General features: G+C 33.4%; 1 protein-coding gene across 1 annotated transcript in view; it reads right to left on the bottom strand.

Moving 5' to 3' along the window:
* The window catches only part of MCPH1 (microcephalin 1), a gene marked incomplete at its 3' end in the record, with an annotated part of 122,651 nt that overhangs the window by 83,855 nt on the left and 17,838 nt on the right, over positions 1-20,958 (bottom strand). The window contains 5 exon segments of the mRNA XM_079298395.1: positions 779-853; positions 855-935; positions 3,920-3,955; positions 17,145-17,192; positions 17,196-17,257. Coding sequence (XP_079154521.1) covers positions 779-853; positions 855-935; positions 3,920-3,955; positions 17,145-17,192; positions 17,196-17,257 — 302 coding nt within the window.

The raw sequence follows: 20,958 nt of genomic DNA, 5'->3' as shown, positions 1-20,958 counted from the left end.
AGCTTCATACTGGTAAGTGCCAGACATCTTGAAAACAAAAAAACAGCAGTTTATCATCTGCCCGACGAGTAAATTTTCAAGTATTTATAAGAAAGAGGAGACCAAGAAACTTAGTTATTCAACCCTTTTCTGTATGAGATGAAGAGCTATTTCCATATAAATTTCAACATCTATGTTTTATAGCTCTGGAAACATGAGGAAAGCAGAGAAACTGTCATCTGCAGTGTCAGATTGAGTGGATAATCTGTATTATTACAGTGAGCAGTTGAGATGGTTTAAGCCTGGGTTGACATATAAATTCCCCACCCAGTCACTACTATTTCTATTTTACATTTTTTCTCACTTGCAGTGAAATATCTAAGAATTTCCCTCCATTTTCACCAATGCTGAACACAATAAATGTTTCAGAGCATAACAGAAATACATTATATCAGGACATAAAAAGTTCAGTCTGAATAATGTGAGTTGGCTAATGCTGAGCAGAAATTAATCTGTCCAAAAATAATGCATGGGACATGAGTTTCTCATCTATGAGATAAGTCCTTGGATCTTTCTAAAATAGATAATGAGGTACAATACAGGAATACTCTGGTTAAATTGAGCACTGAAAACCTGTAACTAACACATCTTCACACAAATTTCATCTAATTAAAATAACTCTCAATAAGCCTGAGTAACTTAACATTGTCACCATTATATGGACACAAACATGGTTGATATTTCAGCTATACAAACTGAATTTAATTATTGTGTAGTAAAGTTAAAAAGCATTTCTTACCCATTCATAAGAAACAATCCAACACCCACGAGCCATTCCCAGCATAAGATTTAAAGTACAATGAGGACTCCCAATAAATTACATGACTTGTTTCACACACTTCATTTGAGAACGAAAAGCCTCCAAGTTTATTCACGAACTGAATTACTGTATTTTGCTTCATAAAAAGGAGAAAAGGTAATAAAGCACATGAAATATTGAATGGAGGAAGGAAGAATTATTAAAGCATATACACACAACACAAGTTAATTCAAATTTGCCTAATTTCTTTCCCTACTAAACACTTTTTATCCTTTTCTCACTAAGACTCCTACCCACTTGCTAGCCCTAAATTCATTACCCTCTCTACAGAGTCCTAACAGACCCTTTTCCATTATCACACAATCACATCTACTAGCACATCAAAGCCCTTCAGCCCCCCACATCTATCTTGTCTGTTTAAATAAAAGCTTTTGAGTGCAGTATTATCTATTATATTGTTTGTGTACCATGCCCAACACAACAGAGACTAATTCTTGGTTTCTTTTGTAGTACTATAAAAAATATTACCAAGAAATGCAAACATTTAGAAACAATACATTTAACAGTTTTTCATTAGGAAGCACCAGATTTTCAGCATCTGGGTAATGCTGCATCTAAATTTAGAGATAAGTCCTGAAGTTCTATCTGGTTGCTACCATCTATGCCAATGTTTCAACTAAAAATTCACTTATCCTTAAATACAATGATAATGAAACAAAAAAAAAAAAAAAATCTAAATTCCAGAATCACCATCTATAACTGGAATCTAATTTGAGCTCTCTACATAGCTATTCAGGAGCACATAGATATAAAATTATGAAAAACATGAAGACCTTTGTATCACTAGAGAGAAGCTGTTGCACGATAACAATTTACTGCTTTTATTAATGATTATTTTTACAATTATAAATGATCCTCAAAGATCTGTAAATGAAAGCAAAATTCTGGTAGTCTCTCTGCTCTCCACACTAACTTGGAAATATCCATGCAACACAAGAAAAAGCAATTAGGCTCAACCTTGAACACAGTCACACCTCAGAGTGGTGATCCTTTAAGGCAAAACTTGTGAGTTAATGACAGATAACACAAGCACACTCAGAGCATCTCCAGAAGCCTCTGGGTTTGCTTCATTCTCACTACATCTCACTCCACAGAAAGGAAGTCTGTTGAAACTCCTAAAATATCCCCCAAAAAACAAGCATTACTTAGCAGAATCCCAATAAAACTGCAAAAAAATCTTCACAAACATTGGAGCAATCTATTTTTCAAGAAGTTTAGGAAAAAAAAAGGATAGTAAGAACAGTGGAGCAAATTAATCTCAATTAAATCAAAGGGTCATATCTCAAAGTATGTTGAGAGACTTTTAAAAATCCTATGACTAACCCTCTCTCCAGTATGAATTCTAGCCATGGTTACTAGAACTCTTAGTATATCCTTTTCATCTTGTGAGCTTTAGCTTGATATAGCCTACAAGTGAATGTTTTTGCAACCCATAGGGGCTGGCCCAGACTGCATGATTTTCCTGAAATTTTTCTAAGTTTTTCCTGTGTCTACACAAAATTCCTTACAAGGAGAAGAAAAATTTCTGTTGTACAAGTCTTGAATCAAAGACATCTTACAAACTGCAGAGAAAACTCACTGGTTTAGTGGATGAAAATTTATAGCAACGTTTCACTGAATTTTTAAATCAGAAAACTAGATAGTTGTGTGGTTGTGAATCAGTGAGCAGCATTTAATATAATGTCAAAATCCAGTGCCATGAAACCATAGAACTCATACATCTTAAAATATAAATTCTAATGAACCACTTTTGAGACTGTAGCTACTAGTAGAATTGGTTTTTGACCACTTTGTTGTGTTTTGTAGGACTGGTTTCTGTTATTTAGTTCTGTTATTTAGTTTCAGAAGCAGTTCTTTTCCCTTCACCCATTTACAAGCTGATGAATGCCTGCAATTGTAGTCAGCCAAAAGCAGTCTTCATGAAAAGCTTCTGAAGAAAAGCAATTGTTATCCCCAGATAATTTAATTTAATGAAATAGTAATTGGGTAGTGGGAAAAGTCAACATATAAGAACATGAAAGAAATAATATACTAATGACCTCTTAAAAAAAAAATAAATTTCCCCAGCTCAGCCAGGATTTGTTCTCCTCTATCAGGCAGACCACAGCCTCTGTTTTCCCCTACTATCTGCACTGTAGTGATGATCTTTACCTCCTCCATAGTGACTCTGCATTGCATGACTTGTGAGGTTCATTTTATAGCCCTGGTGTAACTAGGTCACATTAAATAAAAGAAAAATTTTAATTCTATTTTATGTTTCTGACATATATAAGTACAATTTTTAATAGCTATTGATAACCTTTTACAAAAAAATTTCTGAAAGCATATCCACTAAGTGCTGTTTCTGAGTATTTATTTCTATGTAACTGTCAAAATTTAGTTACATCAAACCTGAAACAGACTTTTGGGTAGTATAAATATCTCGAGTTCTGAAAAAGAATTCAAAATCTGTAAGCAAGTGTAGTATAAAATATGGAATTGTGTTTTTGTTGGATGTTCCTTATGCTTTAAGACTTTTAAGAGAATGATAAGAGCATGCCAGAAAATTATTAACTCTCCCCCAAAATATGCAGTGGCAGCTGCATATTTTTGTTTTTTTAGTTTTGAAACTAAGTCACTAAAAAGCCTAAAACTGATATTTATTCTGCAACTATTCATATGAAATAAAACATTTTAACTGATGTTTCAGATTATGACTTTTAAAATAGAAATAATTAAAATGTATGGCAAAAATGTTGTGTTGGGCTGAACCATTTACTAATACAACTACTATTTACATTTCCTTCAGAAAATTCAAAACTGTTCAAGATTTTAGTTTTATTGCTGTGAAGCCCTGTTGAACTCACCTATGGAACTACTTCAGTCTCCACCACAGCAACAAAAACATATATATGCAAATAACAACTAAATATGCATGTATGAACCATTTTCTAGGTAGAATACAGAATGAAATAAAGTGCAGAGCCCAAAGACAAATTTCTTTCTCTATAGGCATAAAAATTTATCAACATTCAAATTTAAAAGGTGGGCTGAATAGTCAAAATAGTTAATACTTACTCAAGAAGACATACTTGTCATAGCTAGTGTCCTTGTTGGATAGAGACATAGAAAAACCAAGAAAAGAAAAAATCTGAAAAGAAAAAAGAGCTTTGAAAAAGTCCCTTAAATTAGAAAATATTATGTTAAATAAAAGGTGCAAACTACTTCATAACTATAATATCACCTGGGGAAGAGTCTGTACCAATTAACACATATACTGGAAATACTAAACTTTGAGGACATGGAAGAAAGAAACACCCTTTAATCATATTTTATGTCAAAGCACATGGTATACCAGAAGACAAGAGTGTAAGTTTTTTTTAGCAAAAGCAAAATGCATAGGATTTCCAGCCCAAGATGCCACAGAAATAAGGACAGTATTGGTCTACTGACTTTTCATCAGATGGAAAGGAAAAGACAGCTTAACCTCAACAAAGAAAAACTGTAATTTAAAATTCCATTTTTTTTCCAAAAGAAAGGTAGAAACTGGCTGGGATGCTTCAGAAACCAGGAAAAATATAATTTTAATTATGTTGTTTTTATTTTGATAGTGTATTTTGGGGGGATTTTGGCACAACTTGAGTGTTTTATGTTAAGGTTAAGTAAACATTCTTTCACTCTTCAGTATTTTCTAGTGAATTAAAGTTCTCCAAGTAGTATCACACACAGGATATACTCAAAGAATACAGCAATCCTCAAATCGGCAATTCTGAGACGCCTTAAAAAGCACTTATCCCTTCTCCTGCAATACTCCCCACAGCCTATGTGAGAAGCAGGAATATTTGCCCCATATGGATTTTAAATAAGCTTGGGAAGAATTATTATTACAGAGGTCAGAAGAGGAGGAAGTTCATCACCACTGACCGTGAAGGCCTCCAGTATGCAAAAAGGCGGAACAGAACATGAATTTTAACAGTACCAGAGAAATACATAACTGCATGGAACATGGTCATCAAAAAACATATGTAAGAAGAGGTTTTGATCATCCTAGCTAAGAATTACTTGTATCTACATAAACATGCACAAATATACATATAAAGAAACATTTTAATTTTTTAGAAAAAGGAGATTGAATTTTACACAAATATTTTAAAAAAATTCCTTCTCATTTTCAAAATCAGTATATGAATTTAAATTATGTCTCCATATCACTATTGCTTTATATTAAATACTAGCTCCCACTTCTGCCCACCAATATATTACCACAGTGACAAGTGATAAGCTCCCAAAGTCTCTGCTAGAATTTAGTTTGAGTAATTTATGGAGCTAAGAGTACAAAAATATTTCGAATTGGGAGCACAGCAAAAAAAACAAAAATTGAGGGCAACTCTTTTTACCCAGTAATGAATCAAAGAACAGAAGAGAGAAATCTCATGCAATTCCATCTGACTTTTGCTACCAGTACAGAATGGTTCTCTATTGAACAACCAAGTAATCTGTCACATTTGAGAAAAGAGTTGGAATAACCTGTATAGACTATTAGACCAGCAGAATGCAGACTAATCATGTGCACCATGACTGTTCATTATATGAACACTCTGCATAACTAGAACACAATTTGGATACCATTGACAAGGTAGATTAAATGCAACACAAACAATAGTCATTTGAACATACACATGGTAATTTTATTCTGTGGTTGTGTACATTTAAAAACCATAAAATCCAGAAACCATTTAAGTCTTCAGAAGTAACATAATGCAGCATATTCAATAAATATTAAAATTCATTATAAACATGTACTCTGACCACACTAGGTAAGCTCTACAATACTTCAAACTGACTATGTATACAATGTAAAAATATAAACCCAAATAACAATAAAACAGAATAAAACTTCAAAAGAAAAAAGGATGAGACTTTGTATTGAAGTATTTGAAAGAAATTCTATGTAGTATTTTTGAAATACAAGTTTCCAAATTCTAACTTGTTGCTGGCAATACTTACTGATGTCTTACTCTACTGCTAGCCTGACAGCTGAAAAGAAGATAATATGCACTTATCTTGATCAAATTTGATTCTATTCTTAGCCAAAAGAATTTCTACTGCATTACTTCCAACTCCAAACAAGCAGTCACATTTAATTGCCCTTGGAAGTTCCAACTCAATTCTACACTGGAGTTTTATAAGTAAAGAATTTGAGCAAAAATAACGACAATGCAACAATATACATCAAATATATCTATCATAACATGAATGTATTAGTATTAAGTTACATACATTCAAAATTTGAGAATAAACACACAAAAAGAAACCTAGTAACACATTTAGTAAGGGTTCTTGTGGCAAAAGCACTGCATGTTACTGCACAGGTTAGGTTAGGTGATTAAAATCAGATGTGAGGCCATTATTATGAGTATATGCCTCATACTGTCTTATTACACAGTGTAGGATCTCAACAAACTTGTGAGCATTAAGAGATTCTGGGATGTAACTGCCTGGGAAGGCAAAAGACAGGGCTTAAAAACAAGGTATTGCTTTGGTCTGTCTAGTCATTCTAGGTGGAAAAACTCATCTACATCAAATGCATATATTTCAGCATGGTCATGGCATTCTTCTCTACTACCTGATGCCAGACCTCATTGCCATCACAATCAAGCTCCTTGTCTAAAAGTCTGGAGTTAAACCCATATAGAGCAATTGCACTAGGTTCTTGAGAGTGTTTGTCTAGTATTAGCTCTAAAGTAGATCCTGACGTGTCAGTTCAGAATGTGCAGAAACATATCCTTCCTTGCAATTTTTATAAATGTTATGAAAGCATTACTAATTATACCATTATTTTTGCCAAACTTGGGTTAAAAAGAAGCAATACTATAAACCAAGGCCAGAGCAGTTTGAGATCCTACAGCTGCTTCTTCAGCTTCAGAGCAGAAATGGTTTTTAGCAGTTCCTTAATACCTTGTCTATAGGTAAGTAATATACTGGATTCACACAAACCAGGAAATCTACAGCCTGTCCTGACCTTACCCTGCAAGATCAGCTTTTGAATTGCAGCTTTTATGTTATAACACATTGTGTACAAGATAATGCAGCGAGCATTCTGAACAAATATCTTCTCAGTGCATTTAGAAGTGTTTCAAATACTCGAGAATGCAGAAAGGTGCACATAAAATGCAGAAATTGGAAATAAATTTAATTTCATCCAAGCTATTATTTCATTTTCATTCAGAACTGCATATTTTTGCAAGTTAAAGGTCATTTACTAAGGAGACAGTATTTTGTTTTATTGCTTCAATAAGACAAGCAGTTCTCTTTAATTACAGTTACCAAGTGGAAAACTTAGCCAAACTATGTTCTAATTTTCAGTTCTACATTTTTCAAGTTAATTGCTTTCTCCCCCACCCCCTACTATGCAATTTTTCTTCTGTGCTTTTTGTGTCTGTTTTATTTTACGTTGCTTTTATTGAAAAAAAAAAAAAGTTAGCATTTACTTTTCTGACCAGCAAAAAGACATCTGGTGAGCATCAGTATGATTTCTAATGCATGTTTGTAGCAGGATTATTATTATTAAAACACTGGAAAAGGTGGTATTAAGTTAACTGGTCCTTTTATTTGCCATTAATCTCTGAATCCTGAAGAGTTGAGTATCTGTACTCTGAATCAGAGCACACGCTTCTTTCTGAATTATTTTTGAGGCCTGGAATACAGACTTCATTATAAATGACAGCTTCAGCTTTCCTTTATATATTTCTTAGAAGCACAGTTGCATTAAGTACTTTTTTAGTGTCTGCCAACAACAAGATTTTTCTAAATCATCTGAAATACAGAACATTCACTTCAGTAGCTAGAAGGAAACAACATTTATAAATCTCCCCAGTACTTAAAAATGATACTTCCTATATGTTAACTTACACCATAAAAGACGTATCCAGCCTCAAAATGCATTATTTCTCTCTTCTAAATTTGAGCTGGTGTTTCTTGGAGCTGAAGGACAAGAAGAAAAAATTCCTTTTTTGTACAACCTGCATTTCAAGAAGGTGAACTCAAACTTTGATGAATGAAAATGAGACCATAAAAGGATTTTCCAGAATAGCTCTCAAGAATTAAGTATATTTGTGCAAATAATTAATCTGATAGGAATAGTTTTAGATTTAGATTAATCAATCAATGGTTAAATTCCAGCCTATGTATATTAGATTTCATTTTGCCTTTGTATTAAGAACCCAGGTCTCAAATATTTTTCAATAAATTATTTTAACTAAAGCACTTTTCAATTGTGTATTACTTAGTCCAAGTGCTCCTTTTGTGTCTTAGAGTTGATTGAAGTTCTGAAAGAAACAAACCTCAGAGCAGTCTCAAACTTGGACACATGTTTTGGTGGAGTGAAAAAAGATCTTCAACTTTAGGACTTTAAATGGTTTGATCAATATACAAGGGATAAAGAACTTCTGGAGGGTGGGAGGCCGGCAGGAAAAAACCTGTGCATGTGTGAGCAAAGAAAGTTTAAGGGAGATTATATTATACTATCTCTTTTATAATCTTCAAATCCCTTTCTTCTCTGGCTGTGGTAGGTCCATCAGATGGTTTTGAAATTGGTTTAGTATTCTTATACTCAGTTTGATCTTTATAACTGCATTTCAGAAGTAATAATCTTCAGTCTTATTAATATATGAACCAAAAGACAGAGATATATGTAGCATAGGAATATTAAAAAGTCAAGTTAATTTCACGCTGCTTGTATTTAAGAAGATTGCAATGAAGATCAAAAAATTAAGGCTGTTTTTAGAAACAATTTATAAGCAGTACTACATTAATTTATTCAAGTGATTGTGGCTCATAGCTGAAAATAATTGGCAATTGTAATGAGTGATTACTATTTGGTATTTTTAAACAGCAATTATTCAAAGCTGTAATACACTTCTGGCTGACCTTTCTCTTACCAGTCCTTTGATACTGATATTTTTCAAGTTTCCTCTGGCTGAAAAAGTAAATTTCAACTACAATTTCCTCATCAAACACAGTACCTTTGCTTTAGTCCTAGAAAGATGAAAAAAAATGAGCCCATCCTAACCAAACCCAGTATTGTGGAAAGATGAAAAAATAAAGTAGTCTATTAGCAGACAGAAAAATTAGATGATGTAACAGGTGCCTGAGCATTGTTTTTCCTTCACTGCCAAATACAAGAAAATAATGAACAATCCTGTTATTGAAGACCCCTAGACTTCCTGCAATAGGAACCCCTATAACTTCTGTTGTAAAATAAAAGAATGAACGAAAAAAAAAAAAAAGAATGGCTTCAGACTTTCCAGACTAGCAGTGTCAGAGTACATGACTTTCTGGCATTTTCAGTTTTCCACATGCAACCAATCATAGCTAACAACTATATTTAATAAAACCTAAGGGGAGAGGAGATGCTCCTTCTCAATTGTTTGACTGCAACCAAAAAACTTCTCTATCAATCAGCATATTATTATTACCATTTCTACAAGTACAGGCAGTAGTGATTCTCATTCCAATGGAAAGACCAAGCCTTTCCAACAGGTACAAATAAGGGATTAATTTTCTGGTCAGCATCACTCAGGAAAAGAGCAATCCAGTTCTTAACTGTATTTTACTAGGAAAACGTCATGTCTTTACCTTATTATGTGAAACACGAGGAAATTCCAAAACCATAGGATATCCTTGGTTGAAAGGCACCCACAAGGATCATCAAGGTCCAGCCCCTGGCCCTGCACAGGACACCCCAAGAGTCCCACCATGTGCCCGAGTGTTCAAATACTTCTTGAACTCTGTCAGGCTTGGTGCTGTGACCACTGCCTTGGGGACCCTGTTCCAGTACCTGACAATGCTCTGGGTGAAGAAACTTTTTCTAGTACCAGTAAGAGACAGAAGTGAACCTCAAGAAGTGGAATGCTAAGGAGAGGAGAAAGCTACTATATAGTTTAGACTCTAACATAATTAGATTCTAAGACGACAGCTCAGGTGAAGGAAGAGTACTTGTTCACCCCAAAAAAGTCTCAAGACAGGAAAAAGAGGAAGCAGAACTATCACAGGGCAAAACTATGTTACAGAGAAAACTTGTATAGACAAGCAGAAACATTTAAAAGACAACACTAAGGCACAAATCAATTCTGTCATCAGCACCACATAATTTCCAATGTGTACTCACCTTCTCAAATGATCTAAAAAGTCATGCACAGTTAACTTTTTCTGTGGAAATTTTAGGTTATTTGAACTTCTCCCTAACTCCAGCTACACCAAGATTAAGAAAACTAATCTGTATCCTTCTACAAATAATTCCAACAAAAATTTAAATATGACATGGAATGAATCTGTTTAATCTGTTCAAATAGAAAAATTGATTATGCTTACATAATGATCCAATGAAGAGAACAATGCCCCCAGACAGCTGACTTATGAACAATTTAAAGCCCTTTATAAAGCTTCAGGTGAGATACTGCATGCCTTACTTGGAGATAAAAAAAAGAAGCTACAAGGGTAGTGAGCAACAGTAGAGTAGCTTCAGTGAAATTAATTGCTTGATATTTAAGATCTCATCAGCATTCAATTTTTGGTCACTGTGGTTTCCACCCTTCATGGAAGGCTCATTAGAAATGAATGTTTGCCTCTGCTACTTAATTGAGACACCAGTGGCTCATTAACTCTACTCACAATGGGTCATTGGGTAGAAGAACAAAGGCACAGATTTCCATTGTGCAGGCTGTAGGTATGGAACAATTTTAAGAGGGAAAGAACCGTTTTGCTTCACCCCAACTGTTACATGGTGTGTTTGCACAATTGTTAGCAGTATGAGGTTATTTTGGACAGTTGCAATCTTCTGGAGGCTGCCAACAATGCAACAATGAGTGGGATTTGAGGTGAAGATGTTTGCAGCCTAGAATACTCAAGCCAGGATTTATGTTAGCTTTAAGATACAAGATTATAAACTTCAGTAAATACTTTTCTGACAAGATTTTAACCCACTCGATGACAATCAACAACATGACATAAAGCTTTACAGTCTTCTAGATCATATGGTAAACAACTGAACAATATTTACTACATGCTTTAAACTGCAATAAACAGCCATATTCAGAAGGGAGAGAATAATATTTTTTAAAAAACCCACCCAAATTTTTTTAGTATCTTGAAGGAGTATGAATTAATCATACTTGCAGACAAATATTTGAAACACAAAAGACTTTTGTAGTGCATATGTATTGTGTTGCAAGATTTTTTCCTATTTGACTGACTGCGTATTTATATTTCACAGAGACTTGTTTGCAAGCTCATAATTCAATTCTGCAAAGATCATACCAATAATCTATCAAATGTGTAATTTCAATGAAGAAAAGGATGGAGATATTTGTCAAATTATTAAAAAAATCTTTAATGAAGACACATCAAATGCTGATGAAAAGGAGTTTAAGATGTCTTTTATTCAGACTGATTTTCAACAATTTTCAAGAACTGCAAGACTATAATTTAAAAAGGAGACCTGTTAGCCAAATGATGTCCAGCCTGTAGAGTCATGCCAGATACCAACAGGTTTATGTAGGGTGTTCATTTTTCCAAAAGCTAAATTAAAAGAAAACAAAAAAAAAAAAAAAAAAAAAAAGACAAACAAACAAACAAACAAACAGAAACCCCCCAAAACCCAAACCCAAATAAAAAACAGGATCTAAGCAGCAGTTGCTTTTCCTCTGATAGTTTGTAATTCCAAGAGGGAAAACAGTTTCAGTTTTGCAGTTAATCTCTGCCAAGCCAGCTGCAGTCCAGTGGATGATGTGGTTTTCTGGCATGACGGTTGTGAACACAGTCATCTCAAAACTGGAAAAGAACAGTGTACATACATATGTGCAGCAGTGAGGTATGCTTCAAGCATGGACTCTATGATCTGACTTCTTGCATGCTGTTTCTGTACTGTTCCCCTCATACTCTGAGCCAGAAAGCTGCATTTGCTCTTTGCACCTAAGCCTTCCTTCCACCATTAAATCCAAGAGTGCCACAGACTTTTATTTAAAATGATGGAGATGGCATAGATGTACTTCAAATAACTTGAGATTCCAGGATGTTACTCTTGGTGCTTATCTATCATTCACTATAGACAGACTTTGAGCAATTTCCTACTTGCCTAAAAATAGTAATAAAATATATGTTCTCAATTTACATGAAGCCACATAGTCTCTTAATCAAAAGTCACCAAACCTTCCCTTCTTCTGGGAAAAAAAAACCCAAACAACAGTGAAGTGGGGATTTTCACCCTTAATTCTATGAAAACAAACAAACCCTAACCCAAAAAAATCAAAACTCTCCACCTCCTTAGTCTCCTCCTATGTCTTCTAAAAGAAGAAGGTTCCAAAAATAACCAATATGTTAATTTGTTGAATGAACAGAAATTTAGTGACAGTTTTATATAAAAACTTGGGCAAATTCAGTTCCTGGATCTTTACTATCCTGGCTGCTAAGATGATTAGCTACAGCCATCCACCTCAGGTTTCACTGTCACAGCATGTTTCCAGTGTTCCAAAAAGCAACACATACAAGAGTATGAACACCAGCTGCAAGTGTCCCTGAAACAACAGGAAACAGCTTGAGCTGAGAGGAGCATATGCCTTTTGCCCTAGAAAGGTACTGATTTTAAAATACACTTTTTTAAAAATCAAGAAATAGACCACAGCACTTCAGTAGGTAGTCCCAAATAGCTAATATGAAACCTGTCATAAAGAGAATGATTTCTAGGGACCCAAGGTCATAAATCAACCCATTAGGTTCATCTCTACAGGAGATAATCCTGTCAAGAATGGCAACATCCCTAAGGGCTGATAGCAAAGCTGCTGACATTAGGATATGGGCCAAAGCATGCAATGTAAGGTACAGCAGCAGATGCCTAGGGTATGGCTTCTGTCTTTAAGCCCTCCACTTCATGTGGGAGAAGTGTGAGGGACAAATTCACTAGCTGGAAAAAATCCATAACCAGAATTGCCTTGCAAAGTTTGAGTGAAAATAGTCGTGGATTAACCATATAGAAGTATTTTTAAAACTGTCCCAAACCATGGGATTCATAGGCATCCTTCAAGCTCCTAACCTCTGACCACCCCTATTACATCAAGCATTTTCCCCAAACCATAAAGGTAGTTCCAGTCTTTTGTTAACTGTAATGGAGCTTGCATGCTTCCACCTTGTCTAATTCACTGTCCTATTCATTTGCCTCTTGAAGTCAATAGCATTTAAAATATAAATATTTAAAATATGTACCTATTCAAAGCAACTGTAAATCAAAACTGGAAGGAAAACATAAAATGATGTTGTCCCTTAAACCAATACAATCTAAGACAAGTCGATGTATGCACATATGAAATATAGCCATAAAGTTACTTTCCTGAATGTCTGGCAAGATGCTTCATGTTTTATAGCTACAGATTTTTCAGGATATTAAAATTTGGTTTGCCATGAATAATGCAATTTAAAAAAGGATTGTGATAACACGATCTAATAATGGCCTGCTCACACTATTTGTTCCACAGCATGAACTTAGATTGCTTGTAAAAATCTCTCAAAAAATATCTTAAGTTCAGTACTGATGTACCTTCACCCAAATCCAAGAGCTACAGAAATACAAGCCAAGATGAATCTATTTAAAAAGAAAACTGAAGCAATTTCAGTTAAGTCCATACTTCTTCTTTGTAAAAATATGTTTTTAATAATCCTTCATGACACTTAACTGTTTTTTTTCACATGGTTAAAGGATGTCTTCTTTTCACTCAGAAAACAGTATTTTAAAGGTTTTTTGTTTAACTTTACGATTTATTCCAATTGCATTTCTAGTGATGTGAGACTCCTAGATGTTTTAAAAGACATCCATCACCTCTCATATTTCTCGAAAATTATAAAACCAACTTATTTGGATAGAAATGGCAGTTAACTGGTTAATAATAATGAGTCTCTTATTTTTTAAAAGTATAAAATATTTAATTTGTGACATGCAACAGGTGCTGTGATAAATGTAAATGCTTTTGTGACAATAAGCAATGAAATGAGCACTCAACAGTTCACCACTACTGTAAATACATACCAGTACTGTTTGAATATATTTTTGGCTTTAAGTTTAATTTTAGCTATTTCACTTTGTCATCCCCATGCAAAGAAACAAAGAACTATGTATCCAATTTCATAGAAATATTGAGAAACACATCACAATGCATAAAGGGCTTATCTTATCCCTGCAATCCAGTATCATCAACTCAGATTTGTAGATCAGGAAAGCCACCTGCTGACATTCATAAGCAATAATTGACAGTGTTTATCCTTACCAACTCTGTCTCAAAACTAAGACTCAATTTCATAAATTTTTCTGTATGCACTGCCTTTGAACACACCGAAAGACCTGGCTTTGGGGTGGTGGTGATGTTGCTCTAAATTCAAAAATCTTTTTTTCTGAAGCCATTGAAGATTCCTGAAAATCTTACTTATCTTTCCCCAACATGCATGCAGCTGCCATTATAAACTGTTCTGTCTTCATGGCTTTTGTTGTTGACAGTATAATTTTAAATATATCTGATTAGACATCTTCCATGTTAACAGTACAATAAGCATGCCTATATAAAGAGTATAGAAAAAGAAACGATTAGTGTTTTAATCTAAAATGTGATATACAAATATCTGAACAAGTCATACTTAGTTTTGACTTCAGCTAAAACAAAATATAAGAAACTCACCCTGCATGAGGTTTTGAAGAAAATAAAAGCATAACACAATAGCACAGCAGAGAAATACAGAACTTATGGCTTGACTTCTGTCAAAGAAACTACAAATTAAAAATTGAAAAAAAACCATAGAAATAAATAACGCTAACATTTAGTCAGGTTTCCTAAAGATATTTTACCATGGCTTTTTAAAAATTTACCATCACATAGTGAATGGCCTTCTGACATGCATTCAATGTATTAAATGAGTGAGAATTGTAATGTTCCCTGTAGCATACACTGCAGTGAATGAGTTGTAACTAAAGTACGCTAATTATCTGGGAATTATATTCAGTAAGAATCTAAAATATTTTTAAGGAAGCATTAGATTTAAAACTTTTATTCTATAAAGAAGATAACTGCAATTTACATAGCTGTCTCTTATTTTGGGAAGCAAAATAATGAATTTCACAGATAACACTTAAACAGATTCCCAGCAACATGATCTGTCCGAAGAGACACATAGTCACATTTATGAAAATGTTTGTACATCTAGGAAATGGCATTTCTTTTGCAATTGTATTTTTAGCTTAGAATTTCTTTTAAGATTTAAATAAATGTTAGGAAATTCTTCATAATACTATGATTTAATATAATATTTTTTAAAATACCTGCACCATTTCTCTCTCACTTTCTCCTTTAGGCAACGGAAACTAACCAGCATTTTCTAACCTAACTTTTACATTGTCAAAATTTAGTAAAAAGTTGCAATGTTTAAGCTGTAGCCACTGGAAAAGAGTATTAAATAAAAATGGTGTATAATGTTGCTTTTATAAGGCTTCAAGAACATATTTTTATTGCTACGAGAGAGGTTTAGCAACATAGTTATTTACAAAAATTTACATAGTCTGATTTTGTTTAAAACAATATTCTCTTTAAATTTAAATTTTTCAGTGTATCAGTTTCATTGTCAGACATAGCACCTGGTTAATCACACAGCACCTTTTGTGAATTTTTTTTCACTTTTCAGTCAAATCCCTTTCCTTCCCCAAAATTGTCTCCATATGAATCTGCACAGTCAAGCCAACAATGAAAACCCTTAAAATAAGTTTTTAAAAGCATCCATAACACGAATGAAATGATGCACTGCTATTTTATTGATATTTGAGTGAAATGGTATTATTACTAAGATGAAATGGGTGGATAAAGGAAGTAATCTCAAAACACTGATTAGGAATTTTCTCTCACATCTACTTAGCTTTGCTACTGTTAAACACCTCACAGAGCATGCTTTGCAAACAGACACTGTGTAGAACCATTTAAAGATACCCCTGAGTGCAAGGTCATATGTGAAAAAGGGGAACAATAAAAAAATAAAATTCACACAGTTATTTTGTTTCTTTTTGGTGTATATAATCGTTATGTTATGATCTTAAGAGAAATGAGTCAAAATTAGCAATGATGTATAATGTTCTTACTGTGTAATTTCACTGGAGAAGGAATCAGTACCAACAAACCTGACAGATCTCCAAGCACCCCTTGTGAATTTACATACAGCACCTTTAGTCAGATTTCTGTGCCAGGAAATGAAACTATTCTGGAGAGATACTTTAGCCTAATGAGTACACTATCTTAAATGCAAAAGCATTTAAGACATGCATAGGACATGCATAATGAGTGGTTCATACATTCTACTTATTAATTTTATACATAATATATCTAGGAAAATAAAGGGAATAATTTTTTTTTAAAAAGTAAAAAAGCAGTAAGATACAGACAAGTCAAATAATCATTTTAATCCAGAGATCACTGGTCCATGAAGATTAACATCCTATCTTCAGGAAAATGTTGAACAGCTTAGTAATTGCACCTGCACAAAACCTATACATAAAAAAGTTTCAAAATCTGTGATCAGTCTCTTTGGAACTCCACCAGTACCTACCAATGAAACACATAACTTATTTCAAATAGTTAACAACATCAGACATCTTTTAGTGCTTTAGGACTTTCCACTCTCAAAAGAACTCATTTCAATTGTGACTTGCTACTTACTGATTAGAATAACTAATATTTATTTTCCTGATCTGTTTTATATTTACTTAGAAGACTTCTACAACAGAAAAACACTTGAAAAAGATTCAGTGCTGACTCAATCCTCTCTTCCTTTTTTACAGTCAAATTGAACTCAAATACTAAATTAAGAAATTTATTTTTACCAGAACCTAAAAGAAAATCTTGCATAAATCTTTATTCTGCAGAAACCTCCACTTGCAATGATCCAGTATCAAACAAATTTTAAAAACTGCTGCATTTAGTAACTCCTCCAAAAGGGGCAGGCATCTTTTCAGGTAACTTCAGTGGCTTTTCAGCCTTTTTCAGTTTGAGCCGACTTGCCAACCTCCTTTATGACATCAGCTTGGCAAGGATTCAGCCACCACAAGTTACCAGAGAGCTCAGATTTATGGCTATACACCAAGATCATAAGCATAATATTTCAAGAAAAGTGAGATCCAGGAAAGTTTTAAAATTCATACAGCAAACAGTTTATTTTAATTTTTGTAAATACAAAGGCACTCAATGATCCTCCATGAAAGACCTTTACAAATGTCCAGTTAACTGACCTTTTGGAGTCTTCCAGCTTTTATTAAGCCCCCAGTGGGCTTATTCTTTCATTCGATAAAAATTTTGCAAGAGACATCAGTAACATGACACTCTGCAACTTCATTCTCACCACCTAGAAACCAAATTTAGAAACTTAAAATGAAAAATTGCAATCTTATGAAATGAAACTGCAGCCTATTATTTTATCATAGCACAGCACTACACACCCTTAAGATGCTTCTTAATAATTTGTACCAGTTATTTTTTCACTGTATTTCAGTTAGAGAAAAGGAATGACACTCAAACACCTAACTTCATCTTTGAGTATCTGTTCTTATATATAAAACACTTGTAAAACTTCCATTTTCCTACATTTTGAAAATCATACAGTAACTGCAAGTAGATAATCTGCTAAATTGCTTTCTATTTATTATAAAATGTGCAATTTCTCTGCATAGATATATTTGGGTATGAAGCTTCAGTGGCTAGATTTTCTTCTTCTTATTGACACTCCAATGCTTTTGGTACACACTTTGTTTATCTGAAATGTCATGAAGGTCTGCAACTTGTTTTCAAACACTTTGCATGCAAATCTAGCAAACTGTGAGCAGGCAAGGATTCTGTGCACATAAAGGCCTATCAGGTCTACTATATATGAAAAGGCATCATCCATAAGAATGCACTCTGTCAAAAAGCAGTATTTTTCATTATGTATATTATGAATTAATACGTATTTAATTATTAAACTCTGTCAGGATGACTTTCTTAAGAACTAAACAATAAACTTCTGAATCATTTGAGAAATTAGCTTGCCTGCCTAAGATGAAAAATGTTGATCTTTTAAACAATTAAGCTTTAATTATTCTAAATTTAGTGAATTTTTCCCAAATGTCATTCAATAAAGTCTACTTTAGAGCATTTGTTCATTTTTCATTTCAAATGAATGGATGAGATCAGCTAAAGAAAGTTTAATTAGTGATTAAAGTGGCCTAAATTTAACTCCTGATAACTAAGTTTCTATGATTAGTTTTGGAAAGTACTAAAGGGTACTATCCCCATTTAGTATGCATATATAACTAAGAATAATTTGTTTTTCCTCTGTCAGTTACTTAAACTCTTAATCCTTGAGGTGACAGAACATCAAATTGCAATTCATTATGATTACTAATTTTAAAATTACAATATTTAAACTAGTTGAAATTTATTGCAGTAATTTCTGTGTAATAATTGTAAACCTGGTTTTCAGGTACATTTGTTGATGTAGATTCAATATTTAGGTATACAGTTTCATGTAATAGAGATAATTAATAGCTATGTTAATTTTATTCAGTATTGCACTGAGGCCCATAATTTTAAGCCCCTGAGGAAAATTCATGGCAAGTAGATTTTTCTTGCCACACAATAAAGAAAAAAAATTACCTCTTTTTCCATAAAAACCAGAACTTTTAAAGATGTATTTCAAATCTTAAAAAAACTGAATTACATGACTGCATAAGATGTAAGGCAATCATATACTCCACTGCTTTGCCCAGGTTCTTTAATGTTAATGAAATGTTAATTTCCATTAGGTTATTTCAGGTTTTTTGAGGTAGTTGGGTTGGGGGTTAACAGTGAAAAGTGGTGTAATATTCTTTTTACTATTCTTGGCCTGAATGCTCATGCTCCACAACACTTGTCCCACTTGGGCTTAAAGTCTTAAAACCTGTATTCTTGGACTTCTTTCCAGTTAGGGTTCACTCCTGTGGGTGCTTCCTATTTACAGGAAACCAGGCAGAGGGGATAATGTCCCTTATCTCTGATTATCAACTCACAGATCTTAGGCACTACATTTACAAAGGCTATTTCTTGCTATTCGGTTCCTGTCTATCAGCACTTCCCAAGCACTTTTCCATCTTTTCCATCCTATAGGTCTCAAACTTCACTATTTTCTGTTGTTTCCTGATTACTTCTTTTTAAAGCAGTCACTCAGGCACAAATGATGAGTTTTCATCTTTAGTAGCTTTTCCTAGAGGACTTTAAAGTTGACAGAACTTTTTGAAGCAATTGCATCTAGTGTTAGTTCTCACTAAACCAAGTTCATATATGCAGGTAACTCCTGTGGTCCATTAGATCCCCTAAAAGCTCTTCCAAAACACTGCTCAATGATTGTTGACTTTGTTGCCAACAGAGCCCTCTGAAGCATTGGCCTAAATTAGAGTGATTTTACTTTGCAATTTAAGCTTCTACTCATTCATGACAATTTTAACACCAATGAGAAGTTTTGAACCAGAATATTATCTTCAAAATTAATTTGATATTTCCATTGAATTGCAAAGCAATGATTAAACAAAACAAGATAGCTCTGCTCAATCAAATAAACCATGTCTAATAATTTTTTTTCTGTTGCATAGTTCTCTACTTTAAAAATATTGTTATGAAGTGTCACTTAAATTAAGCTATGTTGTATCTACTATTTTGTACTTATCCATAGAAGTATTTACCCCAGCTATGAAGGAATTAAGTCTGAATCTGTCATCATTAGTAATCCTTCAGGTACACATGCAGAGAATATTTAATACCTTGTGTTGTTATTATTACTGTAGATATTACTGAAACATGGGCAAACACCAAGTTTTTATTATACAGAACATAATTTCTTCAAGTCTTTTGAAAACGTTTGTGCCCCCCCGCCAGATCCACAGAGAGAGCCTGTTAACAGTTTATAAAAATTTATGTAGTTTGTTATGTGTTCTAGGACAAATGTCATCAGGCTTTGGCAAATCTGATTACATCAAATAAATCCTCAACCTGTTCCTTTACTCAGAAATACTTGTCCCTTTTTGTTTTAATAATTAGCTACAATTCAACTTTTTGTGAAGATAAGTAAAACAAAGACTCAAGGAAGAAACAGTTTTCTTCTTCGTGCCTAATCAGTTTTTTAAAAGGACATAATAAAATGTCAATAGAAGACATTATAAAATATTTTTATTGAGCCTATCTTCTTTTAAAGCTGAAAAATATCAAAAGGCACATCCAATTGAAGGAAATTTTCACGTGTGCTTTTAAAGAAATAAACAGTATTTTTGCAGCATTAAGCCCCATAGGACTTAGAAACTCAGGTAAAACTCATTAATCTCAATTAAATACAATGATTTTTTGGTTTGCATCAAATAACAGAATGATATTCCACATTTTCCAGCTTAACACTGAACTACATTGATTACAGTACAATGGGTCTTAGTTTAAGTCCTTTGGTCAATTAAGACAATATTTTCCTTCCACATTACCATAAATATATAAAATTCAGATAAGCCTTAAGTTTATTTTTAAGACTAGAAGTAATGCTGAGTTCAAATTTCTAAATTATTTTAGCATGATAAAAACTTCAGAGAGTATACTCTTGCATTCCTGGTCCATTATTATTTATTGTTGTAGCTTCCAGATGAAGAGTCACATGACCTGGGGTAAGATGAAAATAAGTGGCAGTATTTATTTCAGCAGTACAACTGGGCAGCCTTGAATGTGCCCTACAAAGGAACCTGAAGCTTGCTACCACATAAGTGTTAAGCCCTGAAAATTTGGTTTCAGATTAGCCTGCATATTACACTTCTACTTTAAAATGAAATGTTCCAAGTAGTCTATGGAAAGAAAGCTTATCAAGTCTTCTTCTCATCAAACATATTGGGTAAAAGTGCCACTGACATAAAATCACGATAAAAAAAAGCAAGAAAAATGTTTGATATTTTAAACATTTACAGATATAACATTTTACATGGCTATTTTTTTCACCATATATATGATGAATGAAAAGAATTCATTAGTCTTTAAAAATATACTGGATTTACCAGTTTTCAA

This window comes from Erithacus rubecula (assembly GCF_903797595.1).
Source record: "Erithacus rubecula genome assembly, chromosome: 2".
NCBI classification, from domain to species: domain Eukaryota; kingdom Metazoa; phylum Chordata; class Aves; order Passeriformes; family Muscicapidae; genus Erithacus; species Erithacus rubecula.
Note: the sequence above shows the minus strand (reverse complement) of the source record. Positions and strands in the feature narration are given on the sequence as shown.